Source organism: Gossypium hirsutum, chromosome D07 (assembly GCF_007990345.1).
Source record: "Gossypium hirsutum isolate 1008001.06 chromosome D07, Gossypium_hirsutum_v2.1, whole genome shotgun sequence".
Taxonomy (NCBI): Eukaryota; Viridiplantae; Streptophyta; class Magnoliopsida; order Malvales; family Malvaceae; genus Gossypium; species Gossypium hirsutum.
In genome coordinates this window covers 19,410,814-19,435,377 of record NC_053443.1, presented here as the reverse complement: position 1 = coordinate 19,435,377, position 24,564 = coordinate 19,410,814, and the positions used below count along the sequence as shown (strand labels likewise).

At 34.2% G+C, this 24,564-nt stretch overlaps 1 protein-coding gene and 1 long non-coding RNA gene across 3 annotated transcripts; one reads left to right on the top strand and one right to left on the bottom strand.

Moving 5' to 3' along the window:
- Positions 1 to 13,325: 13,325 nt before the first annotated feature.
- On the bottom strand, positions 13,326 to 14,793 carry LOC107954290 (uncharacterized). Its single transcript, XR_005915672.1, has 2 exons — positions 14,055 to 14,793; positions 13,326 to 13,578 (listed from the first exon to the last, which is right to left on the bottom strand). It is a non-coding gene; the product is annotated as an uncharacterized lncRNA (long non-coding RNA).
- A 5,962-nt stretch (positions 14,794 to 20,755) lies between these two features.
- Positions 20,756 to 24,564, top strand: LOC107954291 (calcium-dependent protein kinase 8). Of its 2 annotated transcripts, XM_016889804.2 has the most exons (9): positions 20,756 to 21,144; positions 21,513 to 22,082; positions 22,561 to 22,684; positions 22,769 to 22,912; positions 23,152 to 23,304; positions 23,395 to 23,510; positions 23,590 to 23,757; positions 23,871 to 24,101; positions 24,191 to 24,564. In XM_016889804.2, the coding sequence occupies exons 2-9, from the start codon at positions 21,564 to 21,566 to the stop codon at positions 24,323 to 24,325; spliced, it is 1,590 nt and encodes a 529-aa protein (XP_016745293.2). In that variant the 5' UTR covers positions 20,756 to 21,144; positions 21,513 to 21,563; the 3' UTR covers positions 24,326 to 24,564. The 2 variants fall into 2 exon arrangements, with proteins under 2 accessions (XP_016745293.2, XP_040952547.1); XM_041096613.1 differs by having other exon boundaries at positions 20,775 to 22,082.

Here is a 24,564-nt window from a genome sequence, read left to right as displayed (position 1 = left end):
ACACCAAAGCCATAGCCCAGCCATGGTCTTACACGGAAGCACATATCACACCGATGTCATAGCCCAGCAATGGTCATATACAGAAATCACATACCACATATTGCCATGGTCCAACCATGGTCTTTTCCGTCAATGCGTATGAGTCACTGAACGAATGTACTCAATCCAATGTTCCACTAAATTAGAACTTTTATTCAAACATTCATATTTTCACAATTATCTTAGTTTAATAGCATTCATATACAATAACATACCATAGCATTCATGAAATTTTCATAAAAATTCATTAAATTTAGCCATATCAACTTATTTCGACCAATCAGTAAAATTTGTAAAAATTCAAGGACTAGTTAGATATTTTCTCTTTTCCGCATTTATCTTCGGATTCCTGATCTATAATAAAAATTTTTCCATTCATTAGAATCTAATTCAATAATAATTCACTTCGTAATTTATGCCATTCAATTTGAAATTACACTTTTACCCCAATATTTACAATTTTTACAATTTAGTCCCTACTCAATTAACACTTTAATTGAACTAATTTTTCCTCAAATAACACTTTATCTAATCTTTTCAGGCTATTATACAGCCTTTGATATTCAGAATTTCAGTACAAAACCTCAATTCCTAGCTTTTTCATAATTAGGTCTTAAAAATCATTTTCTACTAAAATCACTTAATAAAATCATAATATAATGAAATTAAAACTTCAAATATATGATAATTCATCATAAAATTTCAGTACTCACTCATGGTAACTTTCAAAATCATTCATAGAATCAAAAACAAATGAATTCAATAGTTGGACTTAATTGTAAAAGTCACAAAATAAGAAAAATTACAAAGAAAAAGCAAAAATTGAACTTACATGATGAAAAATATGAAAAAATAGCTTGAAAACTCTCTCCTATGGCGTTTTGGCTGAAGAAAAATGATGAAATCTCTGGATTTTTCAATTTTGTCTTTGTTTTATATGTTTAATTTGCAAAATTTCCAATTTTTCCCTTGTTTCTCCTTATTTTCTTACTGATTTTCTTGCCCAAACCGTCCAACCCATATAATTTGGGCCTAAATGCCTTTTAAATCCCTCCTTATTAGTCACTTAAGCTATTTAATCACAATTTAACAAATTTTGCACTATTTTCAATTTAGTCTTTTTTAATTACTTGACTATCCCAACGTTAAAATTTTCTAACAAAAATTTATATTAACTCAATGACACTCCATAAATATTTATAAAAATATTTATGGCTTGGCTTATGAATTCGAGGTCTCGATATCTCGTTTTAGACCCAATTTACCAATTAAATTTTTTTTAAATCACAAAATTCACTAATTTAAAAATTCTTCTAAATTCAAACTTGACCCATAATTATTAATTTATTAAATTTTCAAGCTTACTTGTTGGATTTAGTGATCCCAAATCACTGTTTCCAACACCACTGAAAATTAGGCTGTTACTCTAGTTCATTAGGCCGTATCGAATTATGAAGCGTGTGGAACCAGTCGCTTATCAGTTGGAGCTACCTCTAGAGTTAGACCGTATCCATGATGTGTTTCACGTATCAATGTTGAGGCGGTATCGGTCTGACCCATCTCATGTTGTCTCTGTTGAGGAGAATGAGGTTAGACCAGATTTGACTTTTGAGGATAAACCGATTTAGATTTTGGATCGTGATATTAAAGTTCTGAGGAGGAATTCCATCCCATTAGTTAAGGTTCAGTGGTGGAATCATGGCACTGAGGAAGCCACGTGGGAACCTGAGGACTCGATGCGTTAACAGTATCCTCATCTATTCAGATTAGGTAAATTTCGAGGTCGAAATTTATTTTAGGGGGTAGAGTTGTAATGCCCCGCCTAATTTATTTTTGTTTCTGTAAATACCTGACACAAACGAGTATTTGCTTTAGTGGCTAAGTGTTCTGGGGGTGTATATGAGGTCTTAGGTTCTAGTCTCATATTTGCAAATTTTGTTATTTTTCCAATCCTTGCCTTATCCTTGGTAGATTGGGTTATATTCTATCTTTGGTAAACTCATATTAGAATGAACCTACTGGTTCTAGTGGTAAGGAGTTAGTGTGTTGGAGGTTTTGTGTTTGAATCCCTGCGTGAACGAGGGTGTTAATTTTTGCTCGATTGTTTGATAGAGTTTCAGTAAAGCTAAAATTCTGAGGTGGTTGTGAGTTAGTGGGTTAGTGGGAGAAAAATAGGGGATATGTTGTCATGTCTTTGATTTTTATTTCTTTTTCAAATTTTTAATTAATTTATCTATCTTTCTAAAAACAATCTGACGTCAATTTCTCTGTTCCCTGCCATTTTCTTCTTCCTCTCTTTTCCTGCAATTCTGTCTCTTTTCATTTGCTGTCGTATCTTTATTTCTCGATATTTTGGTGTTTTTCGTATGATTCTGGTAAGTGAGATTTTGGTTTCTGTAACCTTTGATTTACAAAACGCTGGTTAGAGTTATACCTTTTGTTTTGGCAAATTGGTGAGTAAGTTAAGGGTTAGTTTTCTGCAAATTTGTGGTGTAGGAGAAGGTTGTGAGCAGAAAATTTTTACTTCGACAGCCTAAATTACGCTAGTGACTGTTTGTGTTGTTAGTAAGTTTTGTGTGTTATTTCAGGTTATGTGTCGATTCATAAATTGATTGCTAATTGGTGAATAAGATACTGTTTCTTAGGTTTTGGAGGGCTCAGGACTGCTGTAGCATCTAAAACGAACTAGATGTGTACCCTGAACACGAAAAATTAAAGTTTGGTGAAAGCCAAAAAAGTGCACTGTCGACGCCACACGGGAATGTGCCCGGTCGTGTGGGTGGTCGTGTGTCTGACGAAGGTGTAGTCGTACGTAAAAGACGATAATATAATGGTGTGAGTGTAGCCGTGTAGGCCACACGGGCTAGGGCAAGTTAGGTGTGTGTGCCACACGGGCGTATGGGTTTTGGGCCAGGCTGTGTGGGCCACATGGGCAAGGCCAACCTGGACGTGTGGGCTCACACGAGCATGTGGGCCCATAATTTTGAAATTTTCCCTAGGGTCGTACAGGTCACTCCGAACGACTGTAGGCCTACCGTAAGGTCGGTAAGGGCTAACCAAACCCTAAATTATGTGATCTGATATTCTGATAGTCTGCTCTAAGTAGGACACCGTTATGCATGTCTAACTATTCTGTTAAATACATATGTTATCTGTATGCGAGCATGTTAAGCACGATACTTCTGTATCGGTATTCTGCATATATGTTTAGGGTGGGAATCGTATATGTGAAGGAAGTGATCCGTACGACGATCTTTTGCCTATATTCTGGCAGCTAGACTGCATATTATCTGTTATGTGTCTTATCGACACTATATGGTGTGTAGGGTTAGGTGGGTATTTTTAACCCCACATAGTGTGATGGAATTGTCAGAGTTGGTGTGTAGAGGATGGGGGTAGGAATCTGTATATTTGTTCTGCATATCTGATTTTGTTATTTGTATCTGTAAGGACTTAAGTCTGAAATTTGAATCTAACTTTATATGTGTGATTCTTGTATGTATAGCAAGTCTATTTCTATTAGGTTACGCACTGAGTTTATGAAAACTCACACTCGTTTGTCTGTTTTGTTCAGGTAATCCACAGACTTAGACGGATCGGTACAGTGGAGTCTCACAGTGACCACAAGTTTGCGAATTGACTATAAATAATGGTTTCTATTTAATTAAGGATTATTTTTAGGATTTTTGTAATTAATGGACTCTCTGGACTGTTTGGTTTGTTTTGGATTTGGATTTTGGATTTGATTCTTTATTTGCGATGGTTGGCTAAAAATATGGTTTTTACCAAAACAAAAGTTTTCTAAAAATACGAACGAATTTTTTTTAAAATATAACAATTTCTAAAACTTCTGCTGTAAATTATGTTTTGCCAAATGAATTGATTAAATAACGCTTTCAGTAATAGTTATAAACGAATATGGGTTACAAAGCTTTATCAAAATAATTTTGTTTTCAAAACCCTTCTTTGTGACTTCTTCAAATTCAGTCATAACGTCTAGGCCGGGTTTGGGGTGTTATAAAGTATATTAATGTAATCAATGAATTTCTTTTATTTACTAATCAATTTGAAAAATTACAAGTTTACAATCAAAGATACTACACTTAGGGCACCAGATCTAACACAACATCTCTTGATACAACATTAACGACGCCATCAATATAGTCGGGTCCAATTATCTAGGGGTGTTCATTCAGTTAACCGACCGGTTAACCGACCCGAAATTGCTATAACCGAATTAACCGACCTTCTAAAATTTTTAACCGTTAACCGAACCGATTTTTTTTTAAAAAAATTAACCGAACCAAATTTTTTTCGGTTAATAAGGTCGGTTAACCGAAGTAACCGAAAATTATGTGTTTTTTATTTTTGGTTAAAAATTACCCGAATTACCCGATCAACCGAATTAACTGAATTACCCGAAAATTACCCAAAAAGTTCGGTGTTGAGCTTGAGAAAAAATTGGGCCGAGTTTAATTTGACCTATTTTAGGCCCTACCTTGTAAAATTCGGTTTACCCGATTTTTTTCGGTTAACTGACCGGTTTCGAACCGATTTAACTGTTAACCGAAAAAATAAAAAAAAAATTAACCGACCCCCGACCGAATTTTTTCGGTTAACCGACTGATTAACCGAACTCGGTCGGTTAACCGAAAAAAATTGGGTTAACCGAATTATGCACAGCCCTACAATTATCTTTACCAAACGACGTCTGTGTGTTTGGACTCCTGGAATGAACTATCATGTGCATAAAGTTGGACTATAAAGCCCAACTATGTAAACATCTAATTATTCCATTGACACTCCACGACATACCCTGAAAACTTAAAAGATTTCTACTTTTCCAGATACACCATGTGATTAAACCAAAAAAACATGACCAATCAATATCGGGCAATTTACCAATAAAAGTCCTTTTTTTCAAAAATTACCGAAATGGACCCATTATTTAATTATTTACTGGAATGGTCCATTTTCGCGAAATCGCGTCCACATCAGCGCGATGTCAAGGTACACGTCAGGAAATTGTGTCCACATCAGAAACTCATGCTGACGTGGACGCGATTTCCTGACGTGTACCCTGACATCGCGCTGACGTGGACGCGATTTTTCCGTTTTTCCCACGTTAGGTTTTTTTGGCTTTTAGGGTTTAGGGTTCAGGCTTTTTAAGGTTTTTAGGTCCTGGAAGAAATAATTTCGAGTTGACGTTTCTGATCAAATAGTATAAAATCGTTTCTAGCAGGATGCTATTTGAGAAGAATTTGTGAAATTGCGCCCTCGTGGACGCGCTTTTGCTATAGTAGGTCACGGAAGAAACAATTATTTTTTTGACGTTTCTGAGCAAATAGTATAAAATCGCTTCTAGTAAGATGCTATTTGAGAATAATTTGTGAAATCGTGCCCTCGTGGACACGCTTTTGCTACAGTAGGTCACGGAAGAAATAATTATTTTTTTGACGTTTCTGAATAAATAATATAAAATCGCTACTAGCAGGGTGCTATTTGAGAAGAATTTGTGAAATTACGGCTCGTGGACACGCTTTTGCTACAGTAGGTCATGTAAGAAATAATTTTTTTTGACGTTTCTAAGCAAATAGTATAAAATCGTTTCTAGCAGGATGCTATTTGAAAAGAATTTGTGAAATCACGCCCTTGTGGACGCGCTTTTGCTACAGTAGCATGTTTGGGCTGAGGCTATAAATTAGGCAGAAAATGTTCTCATAATGCATAAGTCACAGCAGAAACAATTTAAAGAGGCTAAGAAGGTTAGAGTTTCAAATATGAATGAACGTATTAGTGCTGTTATTTACTACGATGGTGAGGTTTGCCACACCGAGAATGGTGTTATTTTTTTGTCAGAGAATACGGTGCAACTGGTTTTTAACCAGAACATAGATTTGACAGAACTTCGTAAAAAAATTAGGCGTAAAATTTTTGGAACGACGCCAATGAAAGTTCTGTCTATCACGTATCGATTTTGTTCTTCTGTTGATCCGGTGACATATGACTCGTTCGACATAAAAGGTGCTCGTAGCTTGGAGGCAATGGTGCAAACTCATCCTGCTAGTGGAACACCTTATATAGAGTTATATGTATAATTTACATCGCCAACTGATATACTTGCGACCGGTGTTCGAGATGTATACACCACCCCTGGCTGACACTCAATCAGTGGGTTACAAAATACGGAACAGCCCATGTTCGGTAGCGGTGCCGAATGCACATCCCCTGCAAGACACTCTATCGGTGGATGGGACATGTACATTGGTGGCTCGATATTTGATGCTGGAAATACATACTAGGGAGCGGCATCAAGTTCTAGTGGGTGGCAATCTACATCCAATTGGGGACGTTATCAAATGCCCAGAAGAAGGGATGATGTACTCCTTACGACGTCAACCGGTGAAGGGATCTCGTACACTGCAGATGATTGTGAGTTAGAAGATGACTCCAATGTGGATCCACCTCGAGAGCCCGGGCCGGATGGTGCAGAAGTTGGCTTATTTTTTGAATCAGAGCCTATTCCAATAGAAGCTAAAGATGCTGAAATGAGTTCAGATGAGGAAGAAAATCCACGATTCAGAGCATACTCACCTCCAGCCCACATGCATAATGTCAATCTGTCTGCAGATGATGAGTTAGAGTTTCTAGATCTACCACACCGGTTGCGTGATCGTACAAGTTCGGGGGTAGATTTTGGTGAACTTGAAGTTGGTAATCAGTTTACCAACAAGGATAGTTTTATTGGTGCTTTGAAATAACATAGCATCAAAAATGGCGTTAACTACCACGCCGTTAAATCAAAATCTGATAAGTTTGAGGCGAAGTGTGCGGTGCAAGATGGCACATGTTTATGGAAAATTTACGCCTCGTTAAGGAAAATGATAGGGTTGTGGGAGATAAAAAAGTACAAAGGTCCACATACATGTGCTGCAGGTGCAGTATTGACGGTATCTGAATAATACTTTTATTATACAATGTTGCATTATTTAATGTACTCCCTTTATAGGTGTTTCACAAGATCATCCCGAAATGGATTCAGCTATTTTAGCTAGCTTGATACTGTCCACGATAAAAGCAGATACTAGGACTTCAGTGCCGGTGTTAATTGCCAATATCCGTAGCCAAATGGGGTACACGCCCTTTTACCGCAAGGCTTGGATAGCTAAGCAAAAGGCGTTGGAGAAGATGCATAGTGGGTGGGACGCCTCATATAATGAAATATGGTAGTGGTGTCAGGTGCAAGAGAGATACGTTTCAGGTGCCATCACAGACCTTGAAACGGAACATGCGTACTACAACGGTCGATTGTTACGTGGATGCTAAGTGTTCAAACGCCTGTTTTAGACCTTTAAGCAATACCGAGACGTATTTCCATACTGTAAGCCGTTGGTACAAATTGACGGTACCTTCATGTTCGGTAAGTATACTCATCGGCTATTGCTTGCAGTGGCATAGGATGGCGGTGGGAGAATTCTTCCAATTGCATTTGCAATAACACCGGGAGAGTCTTCTGATGACTGGGATTTCTTTCTCTCTAGGTTAAGGAGGCATGTGTGCCCCAACCTGATATCTGTGTTATTTTAGATCGGGGCACCGGTATACTAGCTGCATTTGATCGAGAGGGAAGCTTATGGCAGCGCACACACCATAGATATTGCCTAAGACACGTTTCTTCGAACTACTACAGGTAATATCCATCTAAGAACGAACGACGACAAGTGACCAACATGGGTATTTAGTCTATATTTGTGATATTTCGTTTGTCAATTTGAATTAGTTTTATTGGTAGAAGTGGTATAAATTATTCGCTATGATCTTATATTGGCAGGGTATGAAATAAATAAATATCGTTTTCACGAGATGTTGGCAATTTTACGTTCAATTAACGGAGAAAGGGCGGACTACATTTGTAACATATGTTTCGAACAGTGGGCACAAGCATACGACGGCGGCCTACGATATGGCCATATGACGTCGAACCTGGCTGAATGCATAAATTCTGTTCTTAAAGGAACGCGCCATCTACCGATAACATCGATTGTGCGAGAGACATATTTTAGTTTGGCGGCGCTATTTCCAAAGCGAGCATCAAGTTATGCAGGCCAGATGCAGGGAGGCCATGTATGGTGCAGTAAGGTAGTTCAAGAAATTAACAATGCCAAGGCGAGGGCAAACACCATGCACACAGTGTGTCACGATCGAGACAATTTATGGTTTCGCGTGACAGAGTTTGACAGACCGCACCAAGGTGTTGTTGGCGGGCAATATCGTATACACTTGTGAAATAGGACTTGTGACTGTGGGATGTTTGATGCACTTCGTTATCCATGCGCTCATGTTATTGCAGCTTGTCAAAAGCTCCGTCTAGATCTGATGAGTTATGTGGACGAAGTGTACAAATTAGAAAACATGTACAACGTCTGGAGACACGTTTTCCCACCGGTCCCAGATGAACGTAAGTGGCCGCCCGTATCTCTTGCTCCTTTTAAGTTATTACCGGATAGAGAATTACGTCGCAAACCAAAGGGTCGACCTTACTCGACTAGAATACGTAACAATATGGATATCCGAGAAACAGCCAGTCAAACGAAGTTGTGCGGATGGTGTAGGAATCTAGGCCATACAAGTCAATCATGCCCTAATCGCAATAGTTGAATGTAATTGTAAAAAAATTAACTTTGTGCAATTATTAATTGATAAATTGTATTAACTCAAAAAATTGTATTAATGGTTAGTAAAATTATCAAATTATATAAAATTATTAATTGTTAGTACCAGTCAAAACATTTTTTCAAATCTAACATTATGTGAATGTAAAATTATTAACTCTAAAAATTGTATTAATGGTTAGTAAAATTATCAAATTATATAAAATTATTAATTGTTAGTAGCAGTCAAAACATTTTTCCAAATCTAACATTACGTGAATGTAAAATTATTAACTTAGTTTAGGGTTTTTAATTAAATTAGGTTAGAGTTTTTAAAGTTAAGGCTTAGGGTTTTTAAGTTAGGGTTAGGGTTTTTAATTAAATTAGGTTAGGGTTAGGGTTTTTAATTAAATTATGTTAGGGTTTTTAAAGTTAAGGTTTAGGGTTTTTAATTAAATTAGGTTAGGGTTGGGGTTTTTAATTAAATTAGGTTAGGGTTTTGTATTAAATTAGGTTAGGGTTTTTAAAGTTAAGGTTTAGAGTTTTTAAGTTAAGGTTTAGGGTTTTTAATTAAATTAGGTTAGAGTTAGGGTTTTTAATTAAATTAGGTTAAGGTTAGGGTTTGTAATTAAATTAGGTTAGGGTTAGGGTTTTTAATTAAATTAGGTTAGGGTTTATGTTTTTAAATTAAATTAGGTTAGGGTTAGGGTTTTTAATTAAATTAGGTTAGGGTTTAGGTTTTTAAATTAAATTAGGTTAGGGTTAGAGTTTTTAATTAAATTAGGTTAGGGGTAGGGTTTTTAATTAAATTATTAAATTAGGTTAGGATTAGGGTTTTTAATTAAATTAGGTTAGGGTTAGGGTTTTTAATTAAATTAGGTTAGGGTTTTGTATTAAATTAGGTTAGGGTTTTTAAAGTTAAGGTTTAGGGTTTTTAAGTTAAGGTTTAGGGTTTTTAATTAAATTAGGTTAGGGTTAGGGTTTTTAATTAAATTAGATTAGGGTTTAGGGTTAAATTAGGTTAGGGTTTTTATTACATCAAATAAACTTCTATTTTATTACATCAAATAATATCAAAATAACTCGAAAAAATTTCTATTTTATTACATCAAATAAACTTCTATATTATTATATCAAATAAACTTCTATTTTATTACATCAAATAATATCAAAATAACTCAAAAAATTTCTATTTTTTTACATAAAATAATATCAAAATATTCAAAATATTTGTACAAATAAATTTAAATACGGCAATCAATGTCTATGCCCAGGGGATTCAGTGCCACATGGCGGCCGTCAACGGTTACTCACTGGATTCCTCCTTTCTCTAGCTTCCGGCGGCAGTTGTTGTTCCTCCGGTGGGGATTCTGGTTCTTCCGGTTCGGCATCTGGTTGTCGGGCTTGGGACGATGATCCACCTTCAAAGAATAATGTATGTGGAGGTGTTTGCATCAAGAACAACGACGGTGTTTGAAACCTATACGTTGGTGGGGATTGGTAAAAAAGAGAGCTCCCCGACGGCCCCCATTGCGATCCCTCGTGCGCCGCTGGCTTATACATCGGCGGTCCGCTCGGCATAACAGGAAATGGAGCTGAACCAGGCATTTGGCTCCAACCTGCCATAGGACTCGGAAAAGGATACATATAAGGGTTAGGGTACATATAAGGGCTAGGAAACGCACCTGGCATCATCTGAAAAGGCAGTTGCGTGGGTATCATCGGTTGAACTGCTACGTCGGGTGACTGCGTCGGTGCTCTCGTTGGGCCTGGTGATTGCATGGCCGCTGATGATGATGCCGGGTGAATGTCTGGGCCTCGTTGAGGGGCTGCTTTCGTCGTCTTGTCGTCTTGGATTTAGAGTCTCGTGCCTTTCCCTTTCGACACGTATTTGCCGCTGCCTCTCCTCTAACGTCAGTAAATACGGCTTGCCATGGATCCTAAACCATGGCATGTATTCTGGAATGCACGCTAACTCCGGAACAATGATTGGTTCCCGAGTAGGTAGATATTCATACCGATCTTCCCACATTTCCATGTACTCAGACCAGTATCTCGTCCAATCTGTATTCAATTACCGAAGGTCGAATTTGTGTTGATCATCAAACACCTCAGGATCCACCGGAATCGGTTGTCTACATTCAAACTGCCGTAGCACTCTGTCTGTCTGGTGCGGCTCCACGGTTGCGTAGTTGATCAACACGACTTTCACGTGTCAAGCTTGTGGATTTTGTAAAAACTCTTCCGGGATTACTGCCCAAATTGTCGGATCCTCGTATGATGTCCATTGAAACTTTGTAAACATGATAGAAATATTAGTTATATACATAATACAAAATACTAAATACTAAATATCAATCGACTAGCGAATGTATGGAAATATCTATTTGCAATAATACTTATTTGTGCTTCCGACCGTTAGTCCAATAGAAGCCGTATATCTTCAAGAAAGGACGGTAATCGAGCATAACTTGCCGGATGGTTCCACCTAATTAAATAAATTTTTAGCATAATTTTATTTTTAAAAATCTACATAATAATTGTAAAATGTAATATAAAATTTACCTCGTTATGAGTGGGAATGTATATGAGTGGTTCACTCGAGGACGTAGAAATGGAAAGCGAAACCGTGCCCATAACTGCAGTAGTGACAGGCTACCTCCGATGTTTGCTCTCCTCGGTCACGTCGCCCCGCACATCTCCCGATATAACGTTGCCAAGACGGCAGACCCCCAACTCAATTCACCGGCTGCTCTAAAATTAACGAGTTTCAGCAGCCATCTTAGATGTACGCGGCTCCGTGACGTGTCGGGCATCAGATAACCTCCAATTAATTGAAGAATGTATGCCCAATCATATCGAATTCTTCCAATTTCGGTTGAATCTTCATCCGGATCAGGGAATGTGTCACGTAACCAGCTCATCTCGACCTTACTTCCCTCTATTTTCTTCGAAATAACGCCCAAAAGCTCGTAGCACACCGCCTCCTAATTGCTAGATTGGGCAGACTCGGTGACTGGGTACCCGTCCACCGGCAATCCCAATTGCAGACGGACATCTTCTAGAGTGATAGTGCACTCTCCACATGGAAGATAGAATGTGTGCGTCTCGGGTCTCCACCTCTCGATCAACGCACTGATCAGTTTTGGGTCCAACTGCATCCCCAGCCTACCGTCGCTACGTGCCAAAAACCTGCTTCCCGCAGGTAGTTCTCTACCAACGGTGATGGAGGAGCATGCATATTTTGGATATTGCATTCCAATACCCGATCTATAGACTTTTATAACAAATAATAAAGTAATAATTATCTAAAAATGCATAAATAAAAAAATCTTAAATAATATTTAAAAATTAAATTTAACACTTACCATTTTCATTTGTTCCACCGATATGTGATGCTTATCAAGACGAGTCAATGATCCGGCCATTGATGAAATCGTACAAATTTTTACAATTTATAAAAATATAAAAAAAATTAAAATTATTTTTAAAAAAAGGAAATTGAGAGGAAATTGAAATTAAATATGGATTTGAGAGAATTTTGAAAGGAAATTGAGAGAATTTTGGAAAGAAATTGAGAGGAAATATGAGAGAGGATTTGTTTGTGAAAAAATAAAAAGGGGTGGGGTATTTATAGTTTTTTTTACCGTTTGGGGGGGCAACTGATACGAGCCAAAGAGGTGACACTCAAGGGGTTATTTTTCCTTGTGGTCCAATCACTCGAAGCAAGGCACGGCAATTAAAATCAAAGATGAATACTTTTGTCCAAGACTTTGTTGCTACAAATTTAAGTCATCATATTCGTGACGTTGACAAATACGGGAATGCAATTCACTGGACTAATCTTAGAATAGTGAAAGCCCATAAATTGGTGGATTAATCTTTTATGTATATTATTATTATTTACTTAATTCTCACTGGTTGGGATACATCACTTATGAGTTAAGTAATTTTATTGGTTAGGTTATTATTTATTTTATTTTCTTAGATAATTTTAAAGAGTTTTATTAGGATTCAATTACTCTTGTAATTTGCCTATAAATAGGCTTGCTTTCTACACATTGGAAAGAGGATACATGAAAAAGAGAGTATTTGTTTTCTTCCAAATTTGTGTGAGGCAAATTTTTTAGAGTAGAGTGGTTCTTCTCTTGCTATTTAGTTTGGAGTTTGTTACTTTTGAGGGTATTTTGGAGTTACAAATATTCAAATTTCTTTCCCGTTCATCGGTGTTTCTAGAGGTTCTTCTTCTAGGAGTTTCGTAGAGAGCCGCTCAATCATTGGCGTTTTTGGTTGCAAGTTAACCAAGGGTTCCATAGGGCAAATCTATCATTTTATTATTATTTAACTAATTTTATTTATTCTCGTTTTTATTTCTAATTTGTGTTTCTCTTGTGTCTAGATTCGGGGTTCCGCATCAGTTAGTATCAGTTTCAGGCCATTCGGTGTTATTTTTGAAGCTAAAATCAAATCCAAAACGAGTCAAATTTTTGACCGTTGGGTACTATTCACGCGCGGGCCGAAATCGCGTCCACGTCAGCAACTCGCGGTGACGTGGACGCGATTTCCTGACGCGTACCCTGACATCGCGCTGACGTGGACGCGATTTCGCGAAAAATGGACCATTCCGATAAATAATTAAATAATGGGCCAATTTCGGTAATTTTTTAAAAAAAAAACTAAGAAAAACTATAATTGTTTCTGAAATTTGACGCAAAAAATTCCTTTAAATCACTTGAAAAGAACTGTGTTGCTTGTCAATTGGTATAATTTTCGACCAAACGCCTTTAGCCGCAACACAATCCCCAAGGGCGTGGAAGATGTCCTCTAAAGCGGTGCCACAAACCGTGCAACACTTTTCCTCCCCAATGTCGCATCTCACCCGTTCTACCTGTGTGAGTAATCGTCGCTTAAAGTAAAATACTGAAACTTACAGAAAACTACGGCTATTGGATATCCCAACCAAAAGTAAAATCACTATATGGCGAATGATGCATAATTCTAGACCCACTTCCCATATTTTGTACGATCAAAAAATTGCCTCTGCTCCAACTTGTCCGAGATATGGTCACTGTTCAGAATCAATTTTACATGCTATTCTAGAATGTGGTCCTGCAAAAGAAGTGTGGCATCGGTTGGGATTGAATTGGGTTACTAAGACTACTTTGAATAATTTTTGGGACTGGGTATGTTACATTTTCCAAACAAATAGAGCAGGAACTTGCAGTAGAATTTCGATTACTATGTGGTCGATGTGGTGTGCTCGCAATAAACATGTAATGGAAGGGAAACAACAAATAATTAATGAGACAAAGACCAAGATTGAAAGCTTTTTGTTGGAAATGATTGTAATAAAGGAGAAATTACCTATTAAATAGAGGCTGATGTCGTCCAAATGGCTACACCCAGATAGAAGGGCGGTGAAGGTGAATTTTGATGCGGCATTTTGCCAACGTTTAAAGCAGTGCAGTTCTGGTGTTGTCATCAGGAACAATTTGGGATTGGCTATGGGGAGTGGAGTGGTTCTCTATAGTCATGTCGCAGATGCTTTCGCAGCTGAGGCCTTGGCATGCTTGCATGCCATTACTTTTGCTAGAGATATGGGATTCCGGAAGGTGGTAGTGGAAGGAGATTCTAGAACGATAATCGTAAAGGTGCAAAGGGGTTTTGGATAGATCTGCGATTGGGGTTTATGTTAAAGAAAATAGAATAATGGCTCTTAATTTTGATTATATTTCTTTTCAACATGCAGATCGAGAATCTAATTTAGTTGCTCATACAATAGCAAGGATGGGTTTCAAAATAGGGAACTCTCAATGCTGGGTTGAAGAAGTACCTCCTGATACTGTTGCGGTTATTGAAAAGGATCGACATTTGTTGCAGCAGCCTGACCAGGCTAGATCGATCATTGCTTGAGTTTTTTCTAGAAGACGATCAGAGTTTTGAATTTGGATGACTGATACACAAAGGAGAAGATTAAAGGCTTTTTTTTGTGGTTTGATCGTTTTTTCTACTCTCACCGAGGCAGTTTTTATGTTTCTTCTCCTTCTTTTGGTATGCTTTATTTATTGTTTTGTCAATTTTGCTTGCACTTAAAGGATGTGTAGACGAACACGTGTGTTTGGGTTTGGTGTGGTTTGTTTTTATTATTAGTTCAAGAGGTGCTCGATATTTTCTCTAAAAAAACAAACAAGTAGTTTAATCTATTTATCTTTAATCATATTAAATATATTTATCTCATTAAATATATGATTAAACTCAAAATAAATTTTAAATATTTCATATGTACTAAATTAGAATATAATTTAAAATTTAATTCAATTGTACTTAAAATAAAATTAAAATTAAATAATTTTAAGTATTTTGCGACGAAAAGGTATTACATAATGAATAATCATTTTATTTATTTTTGAGACAAAATTATCATTTTTATTTATTTATTCATTATGTAATACTTAAAATAATTTTAAGTACAATTGAATTAAATTTTAAATTATATTCAAATTTAGTACATCGTTATATGAATATACCATTGAATTATATGTTACTAATTTGAGTGTTAATGGATAAAATCAATTTCGAATTATTAAAGTTATTCGTTAGGATTTTCCATTTCGAGTAATTGAGATGAAGTTACTTGGTATCGAATATATTTATAGGCATTTGATTAATTGTTAGAATTTTTTCTGAATGATTAGTTAAAGACGCTGAAACATGAAAGGTGAAGATTGAACAGTCTTAGTCAAGCTTGCTTAGAAACTTCTTTGCATTCTAGAATTTATTTTGTGAAGTAATTGATTTAATGATTAATGATGTTTTATTTAAATTATTACATTTATAAAATGAAAAAAAAACTCGATAAAACTAGTTGAAAATTCTTCAGATATAGTTGACATGTTGTAGCGTATAAGGGATTTCATCGTTGCTTTTTGTTTATTGTGCATATTGTCTTGAGCATTTGGAGTATTGTCATTATTACACTTTGTACATTCAGTGTTTGGTTGGTTATTGATTAAGTCGTCTTTAACATGTAATGAAGTATTATCATTGTTGTGTTTTCACTATTATTCATCAATTGTTATTGGGAGTTTGATTGGACACTCGTGTATCTGAATGTTATTGCTACCTATTGAATTCTTCGAGAATGATTTATTATTATCTCAATGGTTTTTTTTTTATAAATTGCAAAACCAAATACTTATACTAAGGTTCCGCTTGTTTCCAGAAAATGTTTTCTGCATTTCTCTTTGTTTGTTTCATGGAAATCAACTTGGTCAACGAAAAATGACTTATAGGTCAATGAAGAATAAGCCATTTTTATTGGTAAATGACTTACCCTTTTTAAAAGTGGAAGTCATTCTTCAGAAAATAGCTATTTTATGGGTGATTTTATTTTTATATAAAAATTAACTTAAGTGAAGCTTAATATTATTACATTAATAATAAATTTTTATTTTTAAAAATATTTAAAATTAATAAAATATAAATATAAAATATCATAATTTTTAATATTATTAAGCATACATATTTATTATTTCTATTTAATCATATAATAAATTATTAATATAATTTATTATTTTAATAAATTATTTAATATTTAAATTTTATTTTAATAATAAATTTTAAAAATAATAATTTTAAATAATATTCTTCATATGTTATTGAAAAATATTCAAAATTAATATTTTAATAATAAATATTTATTACAATTATAAATATATTAATAATAAATGTTTTGTAGTATAAAGGTTAAAATATGTCATAAGCCTATGTACTCTTCACAAATTTGGAATTTAGTCCATGTAATTTTATTTTCAAGAATTTAGTCCCTCTACTTTTTCAGATTTAAAAATCAAGTCCAATTGATAACATTGTTATTTTGTTTTTGTCAATTTTGTTGATGTCACATTTTTAAATAAAAAATGCTCGATATTTATGTAACTAAAAAATGACATTATAATAAATATAATTTAACAAAATAATTTTACTAATGCTAACAACTGAACTTGAATTTTGATATCTAAAAAGTAGGACTAACTAAAAATAAAAGTACATGAATTTAATTTCAAATTTACAAAGAGTACAAGGACTTATGACATATTTTAATTATATAAATATGAGTATTTATTTAAATAGTGCTTAGTTTCATTTATCCTTTACAACTCTAATGTGTCAATATGTACTCTCCTATATGTAATATATGTAATTTAAATTAAGTTTTAATTAAGCATTATTTATTATTAAGTTTATATATGACATTGATTATTACAAAATATTTTCTTGCTATAAAATAAATTTCAATTGTTAAAAGGAAATTGCACTATAATATTTTATAACAAATATTTCTATGTCGTGTTTATTTTACAAAGAACAATGTAAAATATAAATTTATAAATATAAAATAAATTCCATTAAACAATGAAAAGATAAGAAAATCTCAAACGTACGTTTGTTTCATTGAAAACAGTTTTTATGAAATATTTTTAGGAAATCTGCCAAACAATAGAAAATATTTTATACAGATTCATCAAAACACCAGAAAATATTAACTTTTTCAGAAAAATAAATTATTTTTCCAGAAATCATTTTCAACGAGACAAACGAAGCCTAACAGCACATTTGGTTGGGAGGAATGGAATAGGTGTTGTAATAGCATAAGAGAAAAAGTTGAAATGACCAGATTACCCTTAGTAGATTTTTTTTAAATAGATGATTATTGTTATTATTATTAAATTTTAATAGAATTATAATAATAAATAATTTAATCATGTTTTAATATAATAATTATTAAATACTATTTAATAATAGTATTTTTATTATTCAATTATTGTTAAATGTTCATATAAATTTAATTTAATTAATATAATTCATAAAAATAATAAAAGTAATATCTAGAAAATTTTAATATTATAATTAAATGCTAATAATTTAGTAACGTATATTACAAATATATCTAATTGTATAATTAATATATTGTTTGTAAAAATATGATTTATTTCTAAATAATTTTATAAATATTATGTCAAAAAAATAGTATTTGAAAATAAATAATTTAACATTTTATATTTAATAATAAAAACATTATTTAACAATAAATTAAATTTTCTAAATTTAAAAATAAATCTAAAAATTATATTTGAAATTATTTTATTATATATTTTTCTTTTGAATATAACCAATTGGATTTATTTAATATAAAATGGAAAAAAAATACAACCAAACAAACCAAAACAGCAAAAGAACAGCCTTGCCGAAAATAAAAAAAATAAAAAAAAGACTATAATAAAGAAAAATAAATGCAATAATAAATAAAAACCATTAGAGCTTTCTAGAGACCTTAATTACCCCCGTATTCACAATCCAATTGATCTTAAAACCATTAGAGCTTTCTAGAGATTTTATCTCTTTCTTTTCTCTAGAGTTTTATCTATTCCTTTCTTTTTCTCTTTCTCCTCTTGTCCTCTTTTTTTTCTCATGTATCTTCCTCTCCAAAGCTTTATCTCCACCTACTCTTTCAATTTTTTTTTTGCTTAATTTGTCCTAAAAGCTCACCAAAACCTATAGATTCATACATGAAAGTCTCCCCTATGTTAATCTCCCATTGTCCATCACAATTTTTTTGTCTTTCTGATTTGGGTTATTTTGTTTTGTTTTATTTTTTAAAAATTCGTTACTGGGTTTGGAACATGTCAGAGTGAAGGAGACCTTATGTTGATGCTGTAAAACTAACATTGTTAGATGAATTCGAAGTTGGAAAAGCATTTAATCGTAATGATTGAGTTTCAATTTTTATTTCTTCTTATTTTTTCTTCCATAACTAAAATTCATAAACTGAAATTATGGTTAATATGATGTTTTTAGTTTGGGATATTTTTGAATAAAAAATATTTGACGACTATTCTTTAATTATAGCACGGAATGAGTATTCCGTGAGAGACTGAAATGAGACCATAATACTACCTGGCCGTTTCACTCATTCAATTAAACTAAATAATGAAATAAAAGGTATAAATGGAATAACTATTCATTCTAATTGCTGTGAATAAATTTTAAAATACAATGAGTCAAACATTGAGCGATTTCGCTCAGCGCACCAGTTTTGGTTTTTTTCGTGCGCAAATCCGAGGCAGTGACAAGGAAGTCCGTGGCAGCAACCAAATAAAGCTTTCACACTCGCAACTGTAATTAATTTTACAAAATTAAACTTTTAAAGGGCATGCACCTAGGATCACTGTTGCTATTTTTGTCTTTATTTGCTATGGTTGATACATTCATTGGGCCACACTGGCTTGATGATTAATTTATTTACTAATTGCGTTCATGGTATTAGATGGCGTTGATTGAATATTATTATTTGCTCAATAGCTTAGCGTGATAAATTTTGTGTAAATTGACATTTAAGCTCCGGGTAATAATTTTATGCACTTAAGTTGACAATTGAAATGTGTTAACAAAATGTTAGCAGCACTAACAAAATTTCTGGATGAATTGTTGAATCTTATATGTTTATTTTAGGCTTTGTTTGACAGATTTTACTTATATGAGCAATTTTTTTTTACTAAATAAATGTTAAGCATTTCTAAGACACTTATATAGGATGGTTGATATGATACAATTATGTTGGAAATGGCTTAATTGCAATTTGAGCATGTAATTAATTGTATGATTGAATGATTGGGTCATCCTAGGGATTGAAGTAGCTTCATGTCCAAATTAAACTTTTGGATTAGATATGAGGTGTTACATTAATTGTATAAATTGATAATGATTAAGAGTCATCACATATCGACCCTTGTAAATGTTTTCAGAAATTACTAAGGTATAAATTGTTCTCATAGTTCATTTTATGGGGTGCTAGTAGTGTACGGGAGTAGCGTATTATTGTGATTTACATTGAGGGGATCGGTTGTGTAAGTCGCATGTTGCATGCATTATAATATCGTTAAACATATTTTAATATATTTTAATGAAGTTTGGTCAGATACTTGTGTACCCAACATAATCTCTCACACGTAGTTACATGAGCTAAAGTTTAGAAATTTTAAAAAAGTTAAAAAGTGAAAATCAAGAGTGATTAATGAAGAAATGACTGAAAGAAGCGTAATTTATTTTTGTTAAAGTTAATTTTGAGTGGTGTTGTTGTGTATGTTGACTAATTTAAATGCTTGAAATTGAGTGTTATTATAAAGTACTCTGGACATTGGTCGAATACCACTGAGCTCAGCTCTTGATTTTATTGTTTCATGCGTAGATTATAATAAGGGAGGAGTGAAAATTCATAGACAAACATTATTTCGAGAGTCTCCACAATTTGAACTTTCGTAAAGACTTTTAAACCGGTTGCTATGATGTTGGTAAATTTAGGTAGTTGATTGCTATTAAAAATAGATTTTTTGGCCTTGATTTGATAAAGAAATTTATGCCGTGAGTTTTAATGCTACAACTTTTAATTTACCAGCAACACTAAATTTTGATTTACCTGTTGTAACTTGTCTTTCTAGTATAAATTGAACGTGTGGTATATGTTTATGCTTGTATGGTTGAAACATTTTAATCTAAAAATTGTATTTCTGAACTTGAGTTTTAGTACCTCAAGTCGACCTCTCTATGTCAATGAATCAGTACTCCAAAACATCACTGCGGAAAAAACCATTTGTGTTCTTTGTTGAACTTTATATATTGTATGAGGAATAGAATATATATATGTTGCGCATTTGTCTTAAATATCTGATATTTGACCATTATTTTCGTCAATTTATTGGTAAGTTAGAGACATTCTAGATGAGGAGACAACGGCCGTAAGTTACAAGCAAACAAGGTATTGGATGTCAAACTTGAAAAGAAAAAGGATGTCAAACTTTGACTAAACTTTTGACCTCATATTTTGAAATAATTTATTATCTACATCTTCGTTCTTATTACCGAAGGTTAATTTTTGTTTATATTTAATAATAATAATAATAGTAAAATAAATAAAAGAATATTTAAAAAAATAAAAGGGAAAGTATCAAAAATAGAAAGGCAATTGAGTTTTAAAAATGATGACATTTTATTTTGAGGTTTGTTTAGGTATTTTTGGAAGTAAATAACTATAAGAAAAAAAAAGACAACAGAGATATTCCTCCGTCTGTTTCTTGTTCAATCGTTGAATTCAAGAGACTAAAAAAAGAAAAAAAGAAAAAAAGAAAAGAAAAGCTTGGATTTTTAATTTCTCAGGGAGGAAGAAGAAGAAAGAAGAAAGAAGAGAGAGGTTGCAGAGAGGAAGTCTTCGCAAGGAGAGAGCTTTGACTCTCCTTCTTCTCTCTCCCTCTTTCTCATTGTTTCTTTTTATATCATTTCATTTCTCACACATTGAATCACATTTCAGCTGAAAATTTACAAAACCCTTTTCATTTGTCTCAACATTCTTTAACATTTTTCATTGCCACGAGATTCTGGGTTTTTTTTTTTTTTGAAGGTGAGTAAGTTAAATTTCCTCCTTTTATTTTATTTTCTTCTCTTTGTTTAATGTGGTTCATTTTTTAGGCAGATTATCTTTTTCTCCGCCTCTCTTGTTGAGAGGGTTTTTTGTAGAGATTTTCTTTTTGGTTCTCTTTGTGAAATACTTTCAACTTCAAATCTTCCAACTTTCTTGGAAGTTCCTCTCCTTTTTCTTTTCTTTCCATTTTTGGTGTCTTTAATTTGTATTTTTGCCCAAAACAGAGACATAAATTTAAAGTTGTTTAATGTTATGGATTTGCGAGTTCAATTTTGGCTTATTGATGTATGGTTACCTCATAAGTTTTTATATATTTATATGTTTTGCTTATGGGGATGAAATTCCAGGCAACTTGGATCAGAGCGAGTTGTTGGCTGTTTAACGTTGTGTTTTGATTCATGGGAAATTGCTGTGCTACCACTGGTCCTCTAGTGGATACTAATAGTAATAAAAAAAAGGGGAAAAAGAACAAAGCTATTCCATATTCTGCGGATGAATATGGTGTCACCCATGGATCTACTACGTTCAAGCTAAAGGTTTTAAACGAACTCACTGGCCGTGACATTTCAGCTCAATATGATCTAGGCCGTGAGATGGGTCGTGGCGAATTCGGTGTAACATATTTGTGTACTGATCCCAACTCAACTGAAAAATTTGCTTGTAAATCCATATCCAAGAAGAAACTTAGGACTGCAGTGGATATCGAGGATGTGAGGAGGGAAGTACAGATAATGAAGCACTTGCCTAAGCATCCTAATGTGGTTACATTGAAGGATACTTTTGAGGATGATGATGCTGTGCACATTGTAATGGAATTGTGCGAGGGAGGGGAGTTGTTTGATAGGATTGTTGCAAGGGGACACTACACTGAACGAGCAGCTGCTGGGGTCATGAAGACCATTGTCGAAGTTGTTCAGGTCGAATTCTGAATTATTTTTCTGTTTCTGAATTGATATATAGTCTTGCACTTCATATTTTAGTCTTACAGTGTAGTTATGCATCATATGTTTGTTAAAACAACGGTTTTAGCATTACAGAAGCCCCGGTTACATTCTTGCAGTTCTGCTTTGAATTACATTTGGTAGTGATGAATGAATAGATTTTCTGATTGCTAGGTTGAATTTTTGTTGGTTTGGTATATAATCTTCCTTTGTGAATGTTCTTGTTTGCACCTACTAATCAACTCGTCTGGCCAATGTTAGCCATTCCTGTTGATTGCTTATCTTCATTTCCGCATAACCTCATGGTAGGTAATAAAGTAATAAGGATGCTTTCAGGGCTCCAAAGTTGCTGTTGATAAAAAGTGAACTCTTTGAATGCAATTGCTCTCTATCTGGATGATAGTGCTTTTTATGTCAGATGAAGATAAATAACTTGGTCACAAACTTGTTGCAGATGTGTCATAAACATGGAGTCATGCATCGAGATCTGAAACCAGAAAATTTTCTATTTGCAAACAAGAAGGAAGCTTCCCCCTTGAAGGCAATTGATTTTGGGTTGTCAGTCTTCTTTAAACCTGGTATCGCACATCAGCTGTTGGGTTGCTTTAGCATCTCCTTTTCTATATTGTGCACTAACATTGCAAGAATGCTCTTTGTAACAGGTGAACGGTTCAATGAGATTGTGGGAAGTCCATATTATATGGCTCCAGAGGTTCTTAAACGTAATTATGGCCCTGAGGTTGATGTTTGGAGTGCCGGAGTTATCCTTTATATTTTAATTTGTGGTGTCCCACCATTCTGGGCAGGTTGGTCTTTTAATCTTTGAGGACTTTTTCTTTGTTCATTTGGCTTGATGGATAATTGTATCGTCTTTCAAAGCCTGTTGGCAAAGATAAGGTGAAGAAAAAAAATGTGCTGTTTCTTTTAAAATGCTTAAATATTATGTGATCAAGAGGTTCATACGTGTTTTTGCATACATTTGCCCTAATCTATTCTCGTGCTTTTAGAAAACTAGATATAAATAAATTTGTTGTATTTTATATAGAGACTGAGCAGGGAGTGGCGGAGGCAATTATTCGCTCTGTTATTGACTTCAAGAGGGACCCATGGCCTAAGGTTTCTGACAATGCAAAGGACCTTGTAAGGAAGATGCTTAATCCTGATCCAAAGAAACGGCTTACTGCTCAGGAAGTGCTCGGTAACCTTTTAGGCACCTTCCTTGCGTGTTTTATTTACATTGATATCTTTTGACTTTATACAAATAAATCATCTGAACTTGTTTGTGCAGAACATCCGTGGTTACAACACGCCAAGAAAGCTCCCAATGTACCATTGGGTGAGACTGTGAAAGCTAGGCTTAAACAATTTTCAGTAATGAACAAGCTTAAGAAGAGAGCTCTAAGGGTAATAATTTAATCATCTCCTAGTAACTGGCTGTACATGTCTCTAGTCTTAACCTTTGGAGTTTTTCTTGATTTGCCAGGTGATTGCTGAGCATTTGTCTGTGGAGGAAGTAGCTGATATAAAAGAGACATTTGACATGATGGACACCAAACAACGAGGCAAAATAACCCTCGAGGAGCTCAAGGCAGGATTGCAAAAGCTTGGCCAGCAGATTCCTGATGCAGATTTGCAGATCCTAGTGGGAGCTGTAAGATTATTTGTGCTTAACCAAAAAATTTTAAATTTTTTGTCTCGTCAGTTAATCAGAAGTAATGCAACTGGTACATTTGCACTTCACCCATATTATGTTGGTTTTAACAGGCTGGTGGTGATGGTGATGGGTCTCTGAATTATGGAGAGTTTGTAGCAGTTTCAGTTCACCTCAGGAAAATGGCGAATGATGAACACTTACATAAAGCTTTTGCCTTCTTGGATCTAAATAAAAGTGGGTATTTAGAGAAAGAAGATTTGCGAGATGCCTTAAATGATGAAGTTGACCCCTGTAGTGAAGAAGTTATCAATGCCATTATGCATGATGTGGACACTAACAAGGTGAATGAATCCTGCTGTAATGCGTAATATCAGACCGGGCATTTCTTTTTCTACAAGTATCGTTAAAAGCTTTTACATTTGAATTGCAGGACGGGCGCATAAGTTATGAGGAGTTTGCTGCAATGATGAAAGCCGGTACCGATTGGAGAAAAGCATCAAGACAATATTCACGAGAAAGATTTAACAGTCTAAGCATGAAGTTGATGCAGGTAGTGGCCACTTGAACAAAGGAACAAATGTTGGCATAGAAAGAGAAAAGAAAGGATTTTTGGTTGGTAAAATTGTTGTCATTTTTTTTTCTTTTGTGAAATTAAATTTGGGACGGAACATAAGTAGGGTTAGATTGATGTATGAATAGCCAAGATTTGTGATGAGTGAGTTGCAGAAGAGGAAGAAAATGAAGCGTTTTACAAGTGATGCTTAATGAATTAGGCTTTTATAATTGTAACAATCGACTTTTTTA

Excerpts from the sequence above, each read along its gene's own strand:
- LOC107954291 (XM_016889804.2), top strand. The coding sequence starts at position 21,564 with ATGGGAAATTGCTGTGCTACCACTGGTCCTCTAGTGGATACTAATAGT. Across the intron at positions 23,305-23,394 it reads TACTGCTCAGGAAGTGCTCG|AACATCCGTGGTTACAACAC; the intron begins GTAACCTTTTAG and ends TTGTTTGTGCAG. Across the intron at positions 23,511-23,589 it reads TTAAGAAGAGAGCTCTAAGG|GTGATTGCTGAGCATTTGTC; the intron begins GTAATAATTTAA and ends TTGATTTGCCAG.